Source organism: Typha latifolia, chromosome 10, assembly GCF_019914945.1.
Source record: "Typha latifolia isolate L0001 chromosome 10, TyphaL0001v2, whole genome shotgun sequence".
Lineage (NCBI taxonomy): Eukaryota > Viridiplantae > Streptophyta > Magnoliopsida > Poales > Typhaceae > Typha > Typha latifolia.
This window is the reverse complement of record NC_133095.1, coordinates 11,104,555-11,123,245: the sequence shown is the minus strand read 5'-3', so window position 1 is coordinate 11,123,245 and position 18,691 is coordinate 11,104,555. Positions and strand designations below refer to the sequence as shown.

The 18,691-nt window shown below is 34.5% G+C and overlaps 1 protein-coding gene and 3 long non-coding RNA genes across 5 annotated transcripts; 2 read left to right on the top strand and 2 right to left on the bottom strand.

The window, feature by feature from the left end:
• Positions 1–5,764: 5,764 nt before the first annotated feature.
• Positions 5,765–7,071, bottom strand: LOC140796830 (uncharacterized). The gene is made up of 2 exons (XR_012110542.1): positions 6,069–7,071; positions 5,765–5,932 (listed from the first exon to the last, which is right to left on the bottom strand). It is a non-coding gene; the product is annotated as an uncharacterized lncRNA (long non-coding RNA).
• A 1,127-nt stretch (positions 7,072–8,198) lies between these two features.
• Positions 8,199–10,785, top strand: LOC140795903 (uncharacterized). Of its 2 annotated transcripts, none has more exons than XM_073148714.1 (4): positions 8,199–8,528; positions 9,204–9,378; positions 9,951–10,044; positions 10,123–10,785. In XM_073148714.1, exons 1-4 carry the CDS (start codon positions 8,266–8,268, stop codon positions 10,524–10,526), a joined length of 936 nt encoding a protein of 311 aa, XP_073004815.1. In that variant the 5' UTR covers positions 8,199–8,265; the 3' UTR covers positions 10,527–10,785. The 2 variants fall into 2 exon arrangements, with proteins under 2 accessions (XP_073004815.1, XP_073004814.1); XM_073148713.1 differs by having other exon boundaries at positions 10,120–10,785.
• Positions 10,786–11,390: 605 nt separating this feature from the next.
• Positions 11,391–14,232, bottom strand: LOC140795904 (uncharacterized). Its single transcript, XR_012110388.1, has 5 exons — positions 14,057–14,232; positions 13,657–13,691; positions 13,066–13,150; positions 11,687–11,776; positions 11,391–11,610 (listed from the first exon to the last, which is right to left on the bottom strand). It is a non-coding gene; the product is annotated as an uncharacterized lncRNA (long non-coding RNA).
• A 3,528-nt stretch (positions 14,233–17,760) lies between these two features.
• LOC140797033 (uncharacterized) lies at positions 17,761–18,487 on the top strand. Its single transcript, XR_012110571.1, has 2 exons — positions 17,761–18,140; positions 18,261–18,487. It is a non-coding gene; the product is annotated as an uncharacterized lncRNA (long non-coding RNA).
• The last annotated feature ends 204 nt before the right edge of the window (positions 18,488–18,691 follow it).

The following is an 18,691-nucleotide window of genomic DNA, read 5'->3' as shown; positions in this document are numbered from 1 at the left end:
GAGAGGGCGATCATGAGAATTGTATTCATCTCAAGAGAAGATTGGAATCTCAGCATACCATCTCACTCCAGCATATAGTCTTTGTACGACGGTATTCGAATTTTGTATTATGAAAGTGTGGTATGTGTGTATTTCAGGTGATCTAATCTCACTGTAAGCGAGGTGTGGATAGGGGAAGGCGAGTGAGGGAGCCGACCCCACCTCAGGCCGTGTATGTACTCCTCCCTCTCCATGCCTGCTTCTCCGGTGAGAGGTGGTCCATTCTGTCTTTAGGCTTTAGTGTTTTTTTTCCTACTTTGTTGTAGATTTGTTGTAAGTCTACAGGGCCTTTCAACTAGGCCTGTCAAAAAAGCCCGTGGGCTCGTGAGGTTTGCAGGCTCAGCTCGATAAGAGTCCGGCTCGAACTCGGCTCGAGCTCTAAATGAGCCGAGTTGAGCCTAAAAATCAGGCTCGAACTTGTTTGTTCAAGCTCGGCTCGATTAGACTCGATTATATATATATATATGATTTATAACTGTTGGATCTTAGATCCAACGGTTGATAGGATATGTATAAATAGGGAGAAAGCCCTAGCTTTCTCTCTAGATTTTTTATTCTACCGCACCACCCATTCACCCAAACCCTCTTTTCCACCATCTTCTCCGGTCACTACCTCTTCTCCACCATCTTCTCTAGTCACCAAAGGTGACTTTTCGCCTTCTTCACCATCGAGGCATCGACGGCGATCATCGCCGCGAAGGCGTGACGGCCAAAAGACAAGTATTCTCCATCGGATCACTGTAACTCATCTTCTCCATTGGACCACCGCAACTTTATCTTTGTAATCTTTGTAGGAGTATTTTTTACTTGTTACTTGCTGGTAAGTTATTAGTGCTTTTGATTTATTATTTATTTATGATTATAAGTTTGTTGCAAGCTTCAATTTAAATTTTTTAAAATTTAGTTTTTTCCTCATACTTAACTACAAAGCCCATGATAAATATACCCCGCCCATTCGGCTCACGAGCTGGCTAGCCGAGCTCAAGGCTCGTCGAGTTGGGCTTAGGTCAAGCTGAGCTGAGTTTCTCAAGCTCGAATCGAGCTATCGAGCCAAGCCGAGCCAGGGTAAAATGCTGTTGAGCTGAGCTGAGCTGGGTCCAGCTCGCTCAAGCTTAGCTCCTTTACACCCGTACTTTCAACGACATTTATCAGTGATTGTTGCTTCTCACGCCCTTAGGGATTCTTAGGTTGTCTTTAACTACTAGATCGTGATAAAGTCGCCTATGATATTTGCAACCTTCAAATCCATCAGGACCATGTTTTCTTGCTATATTTTATAGGGATAATTTCAGTAAGTGCGTTGATGAAAAATATCAAATAATTATTTTACCTTCACCTTTTCTTTTCTCTTTCTTCTTAAATAAAAGTAAAATGATCTATATAGGGTCTAAAATTTATCATGTTACACTACTTATCCCTTATTTTTCTCTCTTGATAGCTTTCTCTTCATGTCAAAACAATTGGCCTCCAACCCAAAGTTTTCTTGAATTAGGACCATGCCATCATAAAAGAGTGTGAACAAGCTGCATACATGTTATCCAGACATGCCATGGAACTGAGTTTGAGTTGTTGCCTTGGTGGTGTTAACTCACCAACTTCTTCAAGCTAATTGTTAAGGAAATAGTAATTTTTATATTTATATTCTCTGGGTTGTAACGTTTTGACAAAAAAAATATACTTAATTTAAATGGGTGAAAATTTTATATTTTATTTGGACTTGTGTTTTGATACCATGTCAAATCACCAACTGCTCTAATAGTTTAAACTGTTAGAAAATAGTAATTTTTATGTTTTATATTTAACAGTCGTTACTTCAACCAAATGTTGTTCCAAATTAGTTCCAAAGTTACATGCCTCAAGATGCATTGGAGCCATTGCATAATCATCAAATGCTGCAATGTTGGATGATTCCTGCTTTGCTTTCCTCTTGAATGCCAGCTTGACTTCTTGGCATGAGAGAAAGAAATCTATCCTTTTCTTAATCTCTCGTTTGTGAGATACTACTTCCACCTTGATTCCTGTATGTCTACTTTAAGACAGAACAAAAGTACCAATCTGAGCAAAGTATGTGATGGGTAGATGGCTAATTTGTCTAATTGCAAGATCACAGTAACCTATAACAAATATTTACTCCTGAAACTTTCATGGCTAATTTGTGTAACTGCCCATTTTCATTGTTTGAGTAGTCACTAAGTCAGCAAGAACTTTGAATCATGTCAGCATCCACAGTTGAAGTAATCTTTCTTTTTCCTGAGATGGAAGAAGTGCAAAAAGTAGATGAAAAGAAGAAATGTTTAGAGTAAGGAAAAGATGCAGTAACAAAGAACTACAATCAAATTTATTGATCAATGATGAAACCATCTTACACTCTACATTCAAACATTATTTCTTTTACATGATTATAATCTATTCATTTTCTATAAGTACATTTTATTTTTCTTTATTTCACTTAATATTGATTTGTATGCTTGCTCTTCAACTTTTTGCTTAGTGACGCGAATGTAGCAAAAAACTGCAGCAATAACAGCAGTAGCAAACCCTCTTAGAATCACTGCTCCTGCGGCAATTGACTCATCGAAAGAATCACGATTTCATTGCGGTGCTCCAGACTAGATGAAAATGAGTTGCCCATGACAAGCTCAACTGAATTGGCTTGCTCTACTTGTGAAATTTGTCATGCCAATGAAGGAGTGACCAAGAGATCAGCAACCACCAAGAGAAGCAAGTCATGAAAAAGAGCAATTGACCCTAATGAGGTTGGATGGTATAGAAACATGTCACCTAATATTCTTTATATAAGGATGAAGAACTAGTACATGGTTATCTCAGTTAAGTTGCTATCAGTTCAGAAGTTCAGTGTCTTGCACTAATAGAGTACAGAAAGGCCCTATTAGGTAGTGGTGGATTCCAATAGGATGACAAAGACAAATTTATAGTCCATTCAAATGCTAGATGCTATGAAAGATACTGAAATTGACTGGATTTGTCTTGAGATATCAGTAAATATGATCTATGCATATACTTCTTTTGAGTTAAATTACAAATCCTACTCATGGTGATAAGAGCTACTAGTTGTGGATTGATGCTTTTCAGAGTGATAAACTGTTTTCAGATATGAGAGAACTTCAGAGAGTACACAACAGAATTTGATAAGAAAAATCTTTATTTAGTCACAATTAACTATTTCTTTGACACCCAAAAGAGGTGTATGATTTGTTTAACATAATATCTGCATAAAAAAGAAGGAAAAAAATAGTAGAAAATTTTATAAGTTTAAGATTTTTGCTCCACACTTCTGCGCTTAGTGATGCGAATGTAGCAGAATACAGCAGCAAATATAGCAGCTGCCAGTCCACCAAGTATGATCTTTCCTCCAGCAAGAGTCTTGTCAAATGGTCGCTGCCTTGCATGTCGAGAGCTATGCGGTGAGCCTGCGAGTCTCAACTCCATAGCAGTTGAATGCAAACCAGAAGAAGAAGGTGGATTAGCCACAGTTGGTCTATCAAGCTGGATTGCAGTGGTTCGAACAATGGCAGGAAATTGCCGTGCCATTGCAAGAGTTGCGAAAAGATTAGCAGCAACCAAGCAAACTAGAAGCAAATGAGCCATGGCTTGATAGATATATATAAAAGTCTTCCAACTTTTGAGAGAAGAAGACTACAAAGAGAGGTAGAAGGTTTGCTTTGGAGCTATAAATGGAACTTGATGATATGAAAAGAAAGAGAGGGAGAGATGTGGCCTTTTATAGAGATGCCTCATTGAGATTTCCTGTAAAATTTGATAAGTTCTTTAAGGATTCCATGATTTAATTAGTTGAAGAGAGGGAACAGTTTCAAATGTGGGTCTGTGGTAGTGCTCAGACTTGTCTCTTGTTTCCTATTGATAATTAAGAGGAATTAATTAAGTGACACCTGTTTCTCAACTTAATGACAAGAATTAACAATTAATTTCTCTTGGAGTTAGTAGCAGGACCTCTTGTCCATCACAATAGTAGAGGAGCATTTTAAGCAAGGGAAATGTCTGGGAATGTGAAACTCTGGCACAGATAGAGCTAAAATGGATTCAAGTACTCCAAATGCAAATGCTGTCAAGGTTAAACTTTTGTAAATAGATACAAGGAAATTTGGAAAATTACTAACAGCTGAAGATTATGTCAAGATTTTAACTATCCAATTTTACTGGAATTTTTTTATCATGTGAGTAAGTAGTACTTAAATCAGATTATGTTTTTTGGTATCAATTATCTCAGCTGCTCAAGATGAATGTTACAAAATGTATGCCACTTGTGCATATAAATAATCTACCTTAGTTGGCATATAGCAACAGATCTTGTGATATTGACTTCTTTGTCCATGTTGCAGATCTCAATCAGTGGAAACTTTACACAAAGATCTAGTCAAATGACTGACTCCTTAGATAATTTCTTATTTCATTTGCCAGACGATCCTCCCAGCCCAAAAGAAAAAAGAAGAAGAAAAAGAAACAGGACATCCTTTCTATATTTTTTATCAGTCTTTCTATCTTGAACAAATTTTCTCCCAGAGACTCGTCAGTAGCTCCTATTAATTGAGAAGAATCTTAAGTCTTGATGTATGATTTGATTTCTTCTACAGTTTGCTCAAATCTTTTCCTAGTATCATATTCAAGTGATTTATCCATTATTTTTCAGGAGAGCATCTCATCGATGTCTCCCTTCGGACAGGAGACAAAGGCCTTCAATGACTAAGCACATGCATGGCTGATATAAAACTCATCACTATGTCTGCAAATCTAAAATAAGTTCATCTTTGGTTGGCATAACGACTAATTTCATGCATCCGAAGCTTCTTCACATGTGAAGTCTGGTGTTTGTCGACAAGGACATCATGACAATCAACCCCTCGTGTGATTGAATTATCCAAATATTTGATCAAATTATCTGTTCTTCTGAACAAAGTGAGTAAACAAACCAGTAAATATTAGTTATATGTTCTATGTTTTGATCTGAAAGATAGTATCCATTAACATACTAAATTTGAAAATGTCTTTGGTTCTGCATGGATCTCAAAGGACAGATCAATGCATTGCTACCTCACCAAATCTCATAGCGAATTTGGAAGGCCAACTTTAGTATTATTCATAGGAAGCATGTTTTCGGTAAAAAAAAGGCAACAACTTGCAGTTCTGCAGCCAAAGATTCCTTATGTTGCTCACTTGTAAGCATTCATATGTTGGCACTGCTTATGATACACTGATCTAATCAGGTGACAACTGCTAATAACTATATAAAATGTTAGCATTATGCTACACTTAGCATAACCAAATCAATGAGATCATAGAATCTTATTCTTGAGATCTGATTCAGGGACACATATAACTTATAGTAAGAATGCACTTTTGTATAGCAAACAAGGTTTAGTGTACCAAGTTGATTTTCTATAATAGGGTTAGCAATTGTGAAAACTTTGATCTCACTTCATGTAGACGTTGAAGAAAGCATCAGAAAAGAGAGGACAATTCATCGCATCAACTGATTTCATTACATTTTCTGTCTACAGGGAAAAAAGAAAGAAATTTCTTCGTACCGGAGAATTCTGAAACTATGTTAAATTATTTGTCTATCTTGAATTGCATCTCAATGGTGTCCCCCCTAATGACTACATAAGCATACGCGATATTCAGCATCACCAATATTTAACTCATCTCCACATCTGCAAATTTAAATTATTTTTTTTTTCACTCTTGGTTGGCATTATGATAAATTTCATTATATGGAAACTTCTTCACATGCGGGGATTGTATATGTCGCCCCGTGCAACTTAAATTATCTAACTTACATATTCAAATCTTCTTCTGAATCACTGAATAGCAAAAGCCAGTGAATTTGAGCTGTCCTTCTTCTCCAATTGTGGATCTGAAATATGATGTTAGTTCAGCAAACTAATTCAGAGATTTGCTTCGCATGTCTATTGAATTCAAGACATGATTCCTCACAAAGCTTAGAGAACAAATATTATCTTCTAAATTTAGTACTACACGAGCATCGATACCTAGCTCTTGCAGCCATAGATTCCTGAGGTTACAGGTTTATATTTACGACACTTTATTAAAACAATAAACTGATCTAATCCTGCTATGCTGCTGAAACACAACTCTACTAGTCTTCTGTCACTTGTTACCTATAAGAAAGTTAAAGAGAATGCCATGAAAGAATATAAAACCAACATTAGAACATGAATTCATTCTTTAAAACAATGTAAAGTACTACATCAGGTTTAGCTAGTGATCCAAGAAAAAATTGGTTCTCAACTCCATACAATCCATGAAGTGAAGAGCATTGGAGAAGAGAGAATAACCTGTTCCATTGACTAGCGATAACATTAAGATGCATCTCAGATCTGTACTTCAAGTACATCAATAAGAAAATGCAAGTATTATATACAGGCAAAAGAGGAACAATTAGTGGTGAGAAAGTAATAGAATGAGAATTGTAACTTGCAACAAGGAACTTGTGAATAAAGTTGGAAGAAAAGATGAGAGAAAAGTTGGAAAGTAGAGGGTTACTTCATATGAATCCAGTTTTGTTGTACCAAATGCCCAGATAGTAAGATGATTGCTAAAACCTCACAAGAATCCACATTTTCAACTCTCTAGAAAGTAGAGGGTTACTTCATAATAAATTTTCCACCTAGGTGGTAGCCTAGTGGCAATTGGCAAAGGATGGAGGCAGGAACTCCCTAGGTTTAAATCTCATCGCCAGTGGAATTCGACCTCAGATTTGGTGAAGATAGCTTGTGCGAGTCAATCCAGGTGTGTCGATGAATGCTTGATGGCCAAATTGATCACATGCATAAAACATCTTTAATCATGCTCGAAAATTTGAGCGGATGCAACTAGAATCGTCAGATGTCTGAAATTGATATATTGTTACGCATCTAATAGTGCAACCTTGCTATCCCTCACCAATCTATGAGATTATGCTTATATGGTTAAAGAGACATGTTGAATGAGTATTTCTTAGCTAAAATCTAGGTAACAGATATATCACTTTTCTAAAAACAAATACAAAATATTGTGTCGAAGAATTATAGTCCGGGCTAGCTCGATACTACTTTAACTCACTTAATGTTAGAATATAAAATAAAAAACTCTCGTTACCTAATCAAACTTTCAGAGCAAACAGTGAATTAATATAAGAGCACTTCTTTCATACTGTAGAGTTAATTGTTTATCTATCAGTTTAATAAAAGTCTAATTGTTAAAATCCTCAAGGGTATAAAAAGAATGCAAAAACTTTAAAAGATATTACCGGTTAAATAGATAATTATTATTTTTTAAACATATTACCTTGCACATTATTTTTTGACAATTATATTAATAAATTATTAAGTAAAAGACATATATCTTTAACATGTATATATATCACAATAAGGGTATTGATATCTTTTTATAATTAACTCGATTAAAGTTTAATTAAATTTTATCTCTTTGACTCCAAAGAATCAAATCTAAATTATTTAATATTAAATAATATTTCTTATAATTAAGGTATAATTATTTCTAAAAGAGGAATGAAAGAAAATAATATGTAATTCGAAAGTAAGGCGCATATAATCAAATCTTCTTGACTAATATACCCCTTTTTTTTTATGTAATCAAATATAACTCAGCTATTATAGCCGTTAGAATAAGATTATAATTTTTAAAGGGGTATTAAAACGTTTGCCTTAATATAATAGATTATTCATAGTAAAATATTATATAATTAGATTTTTGTCCCAGGTTATATATGTCATCGTTTGCTTCATGTAAACAAACTTGTTAAGAATATAATCAAAGAATAAATACGAATAAATAAATGGAAAACTTTTTGCTGAGGTTCCTTCTGATAACCCCAACGAGATTCTCAATTAAGAGGAAGTGAGAACTATTCTTATGGAATAACTTTCGCAACGGAATAACGTATCAGATAAAAAGATTCAAATGGAAACTTATCCGAGAATTTATCTAACTAAAGTGTGATTGATTTTGATATTTATCCGATCCGATACAGAGTCCATATACGGGTGATAGTTTCGAGCCGCCAGGGCCGCACAAGTGGCGACTATGAACACGTGTCCTCATCCTAGTCGTGTCGGTTGATGTTTTATAAGACCATCGGTGCCCCGTCCCTTCTGAGTTCTGCCCTTCGCCCTTCCGAGGTAGTTTCAATCTAGGGTTTTAGAGAGGGAGAAGGAGAGAGAGGTAATGGGAGGGAGAAGAGTTATCCGAACCATGATCGCCGGTTACCGATCGGCCGACGCCATATCCGCCCGGTTTGCTCCCCTGGCGGCGAGCGAGAAGGTAGAGGCCCCGGTGATCGATGAGTGGGAGCTCGCCGGCGGGTCGGAGGAGGAGAGTGATCTCTTCGAAGAGATGATTGCTTCGCCCCAGAGGTTAGTTTTTGAGTCCGTGCCGACGATTGAGGAGGCAAAGGAGGCGACTTTGGATCTCAAAGATATCGCAGAGAAGTGAGTTCTTGATCACGCTCCTCTTTTTTAAGTCTAATCGTTCGCGCATTGGAGTCGGAGAGGAGATTCCTTTGGTTTTCTTAATGGAAGAATCTATTAACGCGGTCTAGGTTCATGATATTTTATACAAGTTCCATATTTAAATTAATTTTTTATTTTAGTTCCGAAGCAATGCGGTATTTATTATTATATTTAAATATTCTGTGAGCCTCTAATCTATTTCTTGTATATTATCTCAATCTGCTACGAATTAATGTAGATACATCTGATATCTGTTATCTATATGCATCCATATTAAACAATTATGGTTTCAATCTTTAGGATTTATTTAGAAATTTCAATTGTACTCATATCCAGGGGAAAAAGTTGACACATATATATGGATTTGCTTCAATATGAACATAAATTTTGGATTATATAAATATTATAACTTTGACAATGTCGAACATTCGTCTTATAAGATTTTCATAACTTTTTGAAAGAGAAAATTTCCCACACAGATATATTATGATCCTGTGCTTGTGTATTATGATCCTTGCTATTGAAGTTGGATATTCTATGCTTATGTGCTGTTCTATTTCAGCATTGTATTGTGTTGTGATGTATGTTGGATCTTAGAAGAAAGTTAGATGGTGGTGATATTACTCCATGAAGTCTTAATGAGGTATTTTTCAGGGTATACTTTGCTCCACCTGTCACAAAGGTTTCCCTTATAGAGATTAAAGATTGTGAGCACTTCGAAACATCGGATAGCGAAGCTTCCATATCTGAAGGCCAACAAATTGTTTATGCAGCTCCAGATCACATTATCCAGGCATTTACATTGCTAAGAGAGAACCCTGATGCTCAGGTTCTAGTCTCATTCTTCCCTTCTGTTTGCCAGCTGAAAACACTGTTAACTGAGTAGTGATACATCATCCCAAAGTGCACTATAAAATTGTCTGGCTATGCCTTTGTTCATTTTGTTTATCTTTTCTGATTATAGCATTTTATGTTTGTGAAATCTTTCTTTTCTATGTTTCATGGAACATTTTTAACAGAGATGAATCAGAGAAAAGAAGACAGATCTTGAAAGCATTCTAATCAGTTTTTTGTGGTAAAATGTCTTGTTATTCTGGCAAAAGAAAACTATTTCTGTACGTAACAAAGAGAATGTAGAGATAACTAGCGTTAAGATCTCTGCCTAATCAACATAGATATAATCACTTGAAATATTTAGTAGGGATCATATAAATATTCAGGAGAAGCCTTAAGATAATTATAGTTAAGTAGAAGATTTCTCCAGAGAGAAAGAACAGAACTTTATTATTCTTTCATTTTCTTTTCCTTTAGAAAACTTGTGTCGTTAATTATTCTATTTATACTGCTAAAAGAAGGTCATTCAAAATGTTTTTTCATCTACCCTACTGGCATGGAATGCAGGATGTTGTTGCTTCACTTGCTTCAGATCAAAATGTTTGGAATGCTGTGAAGGAGAATGAAAAAGTTTCGGAATTTTGCAAGAAACATCAACCCAGTAAGCACCATTTTATTATTTCTCCATCGTCGTACGAATAATTAGTAATAAGTTTCCTACTATCTTTTCTTGCAGTAGCTGTGCTCCATTCTGAGTCAGGTGAGATTGCAAGTGAAAGCATCCCTGGAGATGAAGATACAGAAGAAACTATGGCTCACTCTCGAACTTGTAACATTGCAAGTGAAAGGGACACAGGAGATGAAGATACTGAAGAATTTACGGCTTCCTCTAGAACTCATACTTCACTGGATTCATTTCGATGCAGAGGTTTTATCAATCTTACTGAAAACATTAAATTAATGGTGTTGGATATGGTAAACAACCTGTCAGATATCTTCCAAGGACTTGCGGGGACTTTAACTGGGAGTAACTCAGTGAGCACTCAGAATCAGACTCAGACTAACACTGTCAATGCAGACATCTTTGGATCGTTCGTAATACTTGCAATTGCCACAATTTTGATTGTTATCTGTGGACGATGATCATAGCCTAAAATGAGGTTGTCTTTGCTGCGGCTGCCGCTGCTTCTGCTAGTACTAACAATTTTGTTTCTGAACAGTTTAGTTTCAAGAGTTCTTAAATTTTTTAATCTTTTTGACATGGTAGGTACATAAGTTTTATTCTTGTTGGTATACATGGATTTTTATTTAGCATAATAAGTCTATGCAAACAGTTCATCCTGTAATCATCTTTCTTTCTGAACTAGTTCTCCTGGAAATTTGTTTTTTAAAGCTTCCAAAACATTTTGTTGGTATATTAGTGATATAATCTAAGTTTTAGAGAACCTTAGGGTCTGATTTAATAGCTTTCCTAAGATGAAATAGGAAAATGCAACATAGTGAATTTCTACATTCTCAATAAATAAAAATTCTACCTTTTTAGGAACAACAAATTAGATGATTTTTATTTTAAATCCATTAATTTTCAAATGAAATCGACCGAATTCTATTTTAGATGAAATCAAATCAGAGCAAACCTAATAGTTTTGAATTAATGTCGGACATGACTCTTCACTCATCTCACAATAATTAAACTATATTCTCCAGCGAATGTCAATAAACCCATGATAATAAATAAGTGGTTTGACGGGGTCTTATCCACAAAAGTATCAAAACCCTTTTTAGTAAATCAAAAGATGGATTTTAATATAATTACCACCAGAAAATTTTATTAAAATATCATAGTTGTCACTGCATTCTTCAAAATATCATAATTGCTTGAAGTTTCTCTCTCCTTTCCAATATTTTGTATTTACTATTAAATTCTACTTATTATCTTGCATTCAAAAAGACTTTAATCAACTATCATTTCAATCATTTATAATAATAACTCAGCTATCAGTAGAGTGGCATAATAAAAATTCCAGTTCTTTTATTATTTGAGCTAGCAAAACTTGTAACAACATGCACTGAAAAGAAGCCCAACCAGCAGCAGTTAAAATGCATGTGAAAAGCAAAACAGCATGTTTAATCTCGTATTATGAAGAATTATGAACGATAATAGATGAGAGGGAAGCTATTTACTCCAAAAAGCTCATTTCAGTTTATCAAAAAGCTTATCGGCAACCTGCATTACCAGTAAAGAAAATTTAGCAATCAAGATTGATACATGCATTAAACGAGGATGTCCCAACAATACTTACATAAGTGTCAACACAAGACCAGTAATCAAAGTACTGCCCTGTACAGTGCTTGTGGCCGGATTCATCTCCTTTGATTCTCTCTGCACATGCCTATTTCAACAAAAGAATTATTTACTGCTATTGCGAGTATATGACATTAGTATGGAATCAGAAACATCAATTTTGAAGTTAAAACAACTTGGTGGACTCAATAGGTTAACATTAGTTCACCTGATAGCCAATCATTTCTAAGATTTAGATAAACCACGCGACCAGAAAAGGGTGTATTTAAGAAGTGGATATAGCAATTTTTGGCTCGAATAGTACACTACAGAAATCTCTGACTTCTCTTCTACATGTCAAGAATGTTTAAATGCAAGTAGATTATAACATATCAAAATATTCATCATTAAAGAGAAGAATACAAGCATGTCTTGAAAGCCATATGATCTCTTCAACCATCAAGGGAGTAAGAGTCAATAAGCTACATGCAACAGTAGTCATGGAAACTGGAAATATACAAATTAAGCATAATTCACTGATTGGAACTTGTGTGATAATCCTTCTGCTGCACTTAGGTGTCACAACATTATCTGCCAGCATATCTTCCATGGTGTACTATACTTCTCAATTGTGACAACAGGAGGCATTAGATAAACAAGGTTCCAGTGAACTAACGCATATGGTTTGAATGTTTCAACAGCTAGTAACATCTCTCTTCTCTCAGGATCTAATATGCAGTTTCCAACACACAAGTCTACATACCAAAAGTTGCTACTTTGATAGCAAAATTTTACTAGATTAAATTGTAGGTCAGACCTAGACAGCAAGGCATAAAATGGGGGCATGGTGTCTCATATGCATTCCAACAAGCCAACACTAGAACGACAAATATTGACAACTCTACCTGTCAGCTAGTTCACAGATTTCATGACATGCCCATCTATCTCTTATCTGATTCTACTCTGTTCAAGATTGGTGCTCCTTGGAGGGTCAATATTAGCATGAAAACTTCCCTAAAAATTGTCAATTCTTCTAGAACTACCTCATGCATTTTGTGCTAACTATCCTATATTGTTGAATGAAGCCCTGAATGATGGTGATGTGGATGATTGTACTACCAAAACATAAAACTAGCATATGACTTAATTGCTTAGAGTACACTCTGCACATAACCACAAAGTACTTGCAAAAATTATTTAGATCAAATAACAATTGAACTCAAAAGTTGAAGATGGCGGCAAATCAGAATTACAGTAACTAACAAGAAACAAAAGTAATATGCAGAACCACAGTGATATCACATTCCAAGATGTCTTTTAGAGCTTATGCATTATGTGAACTGCATTGAAAAAAAAAAAATCAAGTACTGGAGGATGTAGTAGTTGCAAATATGCTACCTGATATGCACGTAAAGGCCTAATGCATTTAGGTTTGGAGGAATCCTCGAAGTACTTCTTCTGATCACTGACCTCTTCGTCTGCCCTGTGTTGAAGAAAAAAATAGATTAGTGAATATGCCTCATGTTTCTCCCAATCTGACTTCTCTTCAAGAGAGTTGATAATTGATATTGAGCTATTGCTGATACGAAAGGAGCAGAACAAGTTCAAATAATGGAGAATTTGTTCTATTTTACATCTTACTCATCAAATCAAAGTCAAATAGCATCATTTTCATTTTTAAAAGTATAGGAGCAAAATCTTAAGGGGGGGTGTTTGATTAAAAGAAAAATCTTCAATCCACACAAGAAAGTTAAGACAACTCATACGGTTATGGGTGATTAAATAGAGAATAAATGATGGGGATATAGGAAAATTATCCCCCTAAACCTTCTAGAAACAAGAAAGCATCACTATTAGCAATGGCCATACAATTATGCAAACAAGAAATTATTCACGAGAAATGACCAATTCCAGCTCAAGTCTGAAGAACTTCTTTTGGGCAGAAGTCATACTGATAATTCAAAGATAAATTTAGAATATAAAACTTACATTTTTCTTCTGTGACTAAAATGGTCGGCCTTTAGCTGCACACACACAAAAAATAATCAAATTCCACTTTTAGCTTCAGAGCAATATGCGGTAGAACGCAAGTAGAAAGATAACCCTAGTAATAGGAACAATTACATTGAATCCGCACAAGAAGCGGAATCAGATTAAACTTCTCATATTAAAGCACAGGCTTTTACAATTAATTAGGCAACAAATAGATCCAAAGGATCAAAATTTGAGGTAGGCAGGGAGACAAATGAAAGATAGTACAAAGATTCGATAAGATCGCGAAATCTCCATCAAATCCGATCAAGAAAAAAAAAACGGGAAGAAAGCGCGAAGAAAGAAGAATCCAAAGAGATGCAAAGATTGGAACAGCAGGGTGAGAGGAGACGCCTACCTCGCAGAGAGAAGAAACCGATGGGGAGGCAGATGCGGTGAAAGAGAGACGACGGCTTTGAAGAATTTCTTAGGAGTAATTCTCTTTTGATTCTAAAATTCTCGAATCAAGAAACGAAATTGCGTTTGGGCGACCCGACCCAATAACTAGATAAGATGATGAACTAAGTTTTAAATGAGTTTGGATTTAGTCTAATCAAATTTGGTTATAAACTGATCAATTTATCTTAACCTGATCATTAAATAGAGTGTATTAGTGTTTATTATCTCATGATATGATAACTCATTTATGACACGATAATTATTACTCGACCTGCCTGTATATGATAAATTAACTCGTTTATAACACGATAATCTAATTATGACCTGAACAGCTTGTTTATAACTGAAAATTTAATAGGCACAATCAATATCAACTATATCTACAATGTCACTGAACAAGTATTTTTACTGAAGTGGTAGTTAGGAGTAGAAATTCAATGGAAACTGGCATACCTGGATCAATTCGAATGCATTCGATTAAGGTGTTGGCGTGCATGAAATGTTGCCCCCGTAGCAATTAGGACAGGTTAATACAACACGAATATGACCCGTTTATTAAATGCGCTATCAAGTGACACAAGATATACAAATTTATATACATTAGCTGAATTATAAATAGATTGTATTAGTGTTTATTATCTCATGATGTGATAACTCATTTATGACACGATAATTATCACCCGACCTGCCGATGTGTATATGATAAATTAACTCATTTATAGCACGATAATAACCTGAACAACTTGTTTATAACTAAAAATTTAATAAGCACAATCAGTATCAACATATGAACCCATGAATTACATCTGCAATGCAACTGAACAAGCATTCTTTACTGAAATGATAGTTAGGAGTGGAAGTTCAAAGGAAGGTGGCATATCTGCATCCGATTAAGGTGTTGGCGTGCATGAAATGTTTCCCCCGTAGCAATTATGACAAGTTAATACAGGCATGTACATAATTTGTTTATTCAAAGGGTCAGAAATTCTAAACACGAATATGACCCGTTTATTAAACCGGACACAAGATATACAAATTTATATACATTAGACGAATTATAAATACATTTATTTAGATTATAAATAAATTTATTCATGTTTTAAATAGTTTTTTTTTTTTAAGAAATGATATCCAATTGTATAATCTAATTAACATTTTTACAATTTTGAGGAACAAATATGCAGCCACTATATCTAGATGTTGATGTTTCCACTTGCAAAGCGACTTGATCCTTTTCTTCTTCCAGTGAATCAAGAAAATAATATTTTGACTCAAAACTTATGAACACGAGGGAAAGAGAACAAAATATTAAAGGGATCAATGAATGATTGCATGCATAGAGAACTTAATAAAAGTGGGCCTTTTTATTTTCTTTACCAACTTTTTTTTTTTTTAATGAAAGTATGAAGTGGACTTTAATAATTTAGTCTGCCCCCTTTATTTACTGAAAAGTGGATCAAAATATAATCTAATAGCACCGGGATTGGCTCATCTCAAGTACATCTCTAGTTAAAATGAATTAGAAATTAGGCATCCCTGATCCATCCCAATAAAAAATAAAATCTCTATATTTACTGTAACGTGCTAACCAACGGGTAGCATTATTTGTCTCACTGAAAATATGATATCAATGGTGTCTATTTTGACCGGCTTCATAATAAATCTTATATTCTAATACCCTTCTTATTTTTCGGCTGAGATATTTTGATAAGCCCAAGAAATGAATTTAATTTAAATGAGTAAAATTTTATAGTTTTAGGTAAAGATGGGGATGATAAGACTTAAACACATAACCTCTGACTCTGATATCATATTAACTTATTAATTACTCTAGAGAACGATTAATTTGTATGTTATATATTCTAATATAATAATTATTGGCATATCCCAATAAAATAGACTTAAATTCCTTTTTACCCTTCTAACATTCCTTATTTACATGTGCATCCTTCTAAATTTCATATTTGTGTATATATTCCACAAAATTTATTAATTTTTTCAGTAACTTAATAATATGAAAAATGATATGAAATACCCATAACTCAAACAAATATATACAAATAAGTGTGAAAATTATGTCCCTTGGTAGTTAAATTGATGGAGTTTTAACGGTTAGTTAGAAATAAAAGTGTCGTTAATTAAGTGTTTGAGAAGAGTATATACTTAAATATGAGATTGTTGAAGAGCTAAGCATATTCACATTTATTAGTGTCAAAACTTATTGAATTATTCACATTTATTAGTTTAATTCCTTTTTAATTCAGGCAATAAACTCGCAATAAATACAAATTAATTTTTAGTCCCATGACTTGAAAATAAAATTATTTTCAAAGACAAGATCACTCTTTCTTACATACTATAAAACTATCTATAATATATTAAAAGGAAATTCCTAATTATAAGTTTCCAGCCAATGGTGTAATTTCTAATTAATATGACCTCAATCTTAATGTTTATGGGAGAGATTCAAATTTCTCTTTCATCGTTCTCGATTAGCTTAAGCTTTTAGCCGAGATAGAACTTTAAGTTAGGAGGAAATCCATCCAAACTAGATTAGGACATGAGAGTCGCCTAACTTACGCAAGTTTTTGACCAAACTAGCCCTCTTTTTTATTGTTTTACTAAAATAGACTATCTCTCAAACTTATTACTAAATAAGAACTAATTTACTGTATCCCTAATAAAAATGAGTTCTTTTTTTTTCTTAACTGCTGAAAGATTAAGTTAAAAAAATTATGTATATAAAACGCTAAACTTGATTAGCATTTTTATTTAGAGATAAAATACTGGTTATTTTAGCGTTTTTATTAAGACTAGTCTAAATTAGATCCTATTTGACAATAAATTTGAGGGGTAGTTTGGTCAAAAACTCTAACTTCACTAGTATAGTAGAATACAAGGTTTCTAGAAGAAAGTGAATCTTTTTGGAGTGATTCAAAATTTTCTACTCATTGATGTCCATTATTGGCAAAAAGTAAACTTAGTCATTGCCATTCCTTAGGTCTTTATATATGCTTGCATAGAAACAAAATAGCTTTAAAGAAAAAAGAAAAATCTTAGGTATCAACCAATAAGAAACCAAAGAGCTACTAAAGGAAGTTTATATCTCCCTCACACCCATGAGAAACTTATGGTCATGTCTTCAAATTAATGCAATATATAATCCCAATTTGGTTAATAATACACAGTTCAATTCACAGCAAATTACAATATTACCCCTGTGAGAGATGTCAGCATTGCACTACCAAAGAGCTTTATCAATTGAATTTCCCTTATGCCAAATGTGAAAATGGAGCAAATTAAGGCCACCTACCAACTATTTTCTTTGTGTCCACTTGGCAAGTTGGGTATTATTTTAGATGCATTAAAAAATTTATTTAACTTTTTAAACTTTAGATTTAATAAGCATCTTTAAATTCGACATATAATTTAATTAATTTTTTTTTTAAATAACGATTATTTCTACGGACTATAAATATAATTTATCATGCTGATGTATATTTATTATATATATGTATTAATATTTTATTGTTCCATAAAATATAATGAATTAGTTGGATTTTTTAAAAAAAAATTATGCGAGCAGGGGTAAATTGGTCATTGTAGGAGTGATCTGACCGACGAGGAGATGACTATAAAAATCGTGAAGCAAGATGGAGTTTTCTACTTCACAGAAGCGAACCAAGATGAAGTAATCTCTCGCTAATTCATACCTTGGGGCCGGAGATCGAAGAGGGTATGAGGCTTCCCGAATTCATACCTTGGGGCCGGAGATCCGGCCGGCCGGATCCGCTGTCTTCGACGTCGCCGTCGCGCGAGGCGGCGCCGGAATCGCGGACGGGGAACACGTCCTCGAGGCGGCGGAGGGCGTCTCACACGGGGGCGGAATCGTGGAAGCCGTCGCTGGAGGCGATCTCCGAGAACACCGCCCTGGCGGCGACTGTGGCGGAGGTGAAGGGGAGCAGCGGCGGCGGACCAGGTAAGACGAGGAGGAGGTCGACGGGTGGAGGCGGTCTTCCTCGCACGAATCACGAGGATTCCAGGTCAATTCTTATATATATATACTCTTTTTTTGGTGGGAATTAAACCAAACTTATCTTAATATCTAGAAAAGAAATATATTTGATACTTAGTTTTTTTTTTAATTATTTTTTTGTCTTCAGGAATTTTGGAGTCACCGGGATGACGCCACCATTTACTCCAATGTCTTTCTTGTTCTAAGGCCTTCATGTGGTGTAAATTAATAGGATTTTAGTTGGTAATCCAGTAATTAATTATCCTTCTGTACAAAAGTGCTTTTATTTTGTTTTGTTTTTCTTATTATACATCTGATAAGTGGCTGTAAACAAAGTTTAACATTTGTTTTTAGAGCAAGGAAGTTACTGAATTATAGCTTCTCTTTTTAAAAAACAATTTTTCTTACCAAGAAATGACCTTCAAAAACTTCTGTAAGTCGTCTTGAGCTCGCTCATATCTGAGACCAATCAAGCTTTATCATCGAAATTAATTTTGAAACAAGCTCAATTAAGGCCAAGTTCATTACTTTTTAATCTAATTAAATGTTTATTTTGATTTTATTAAGCATAGAGGAATT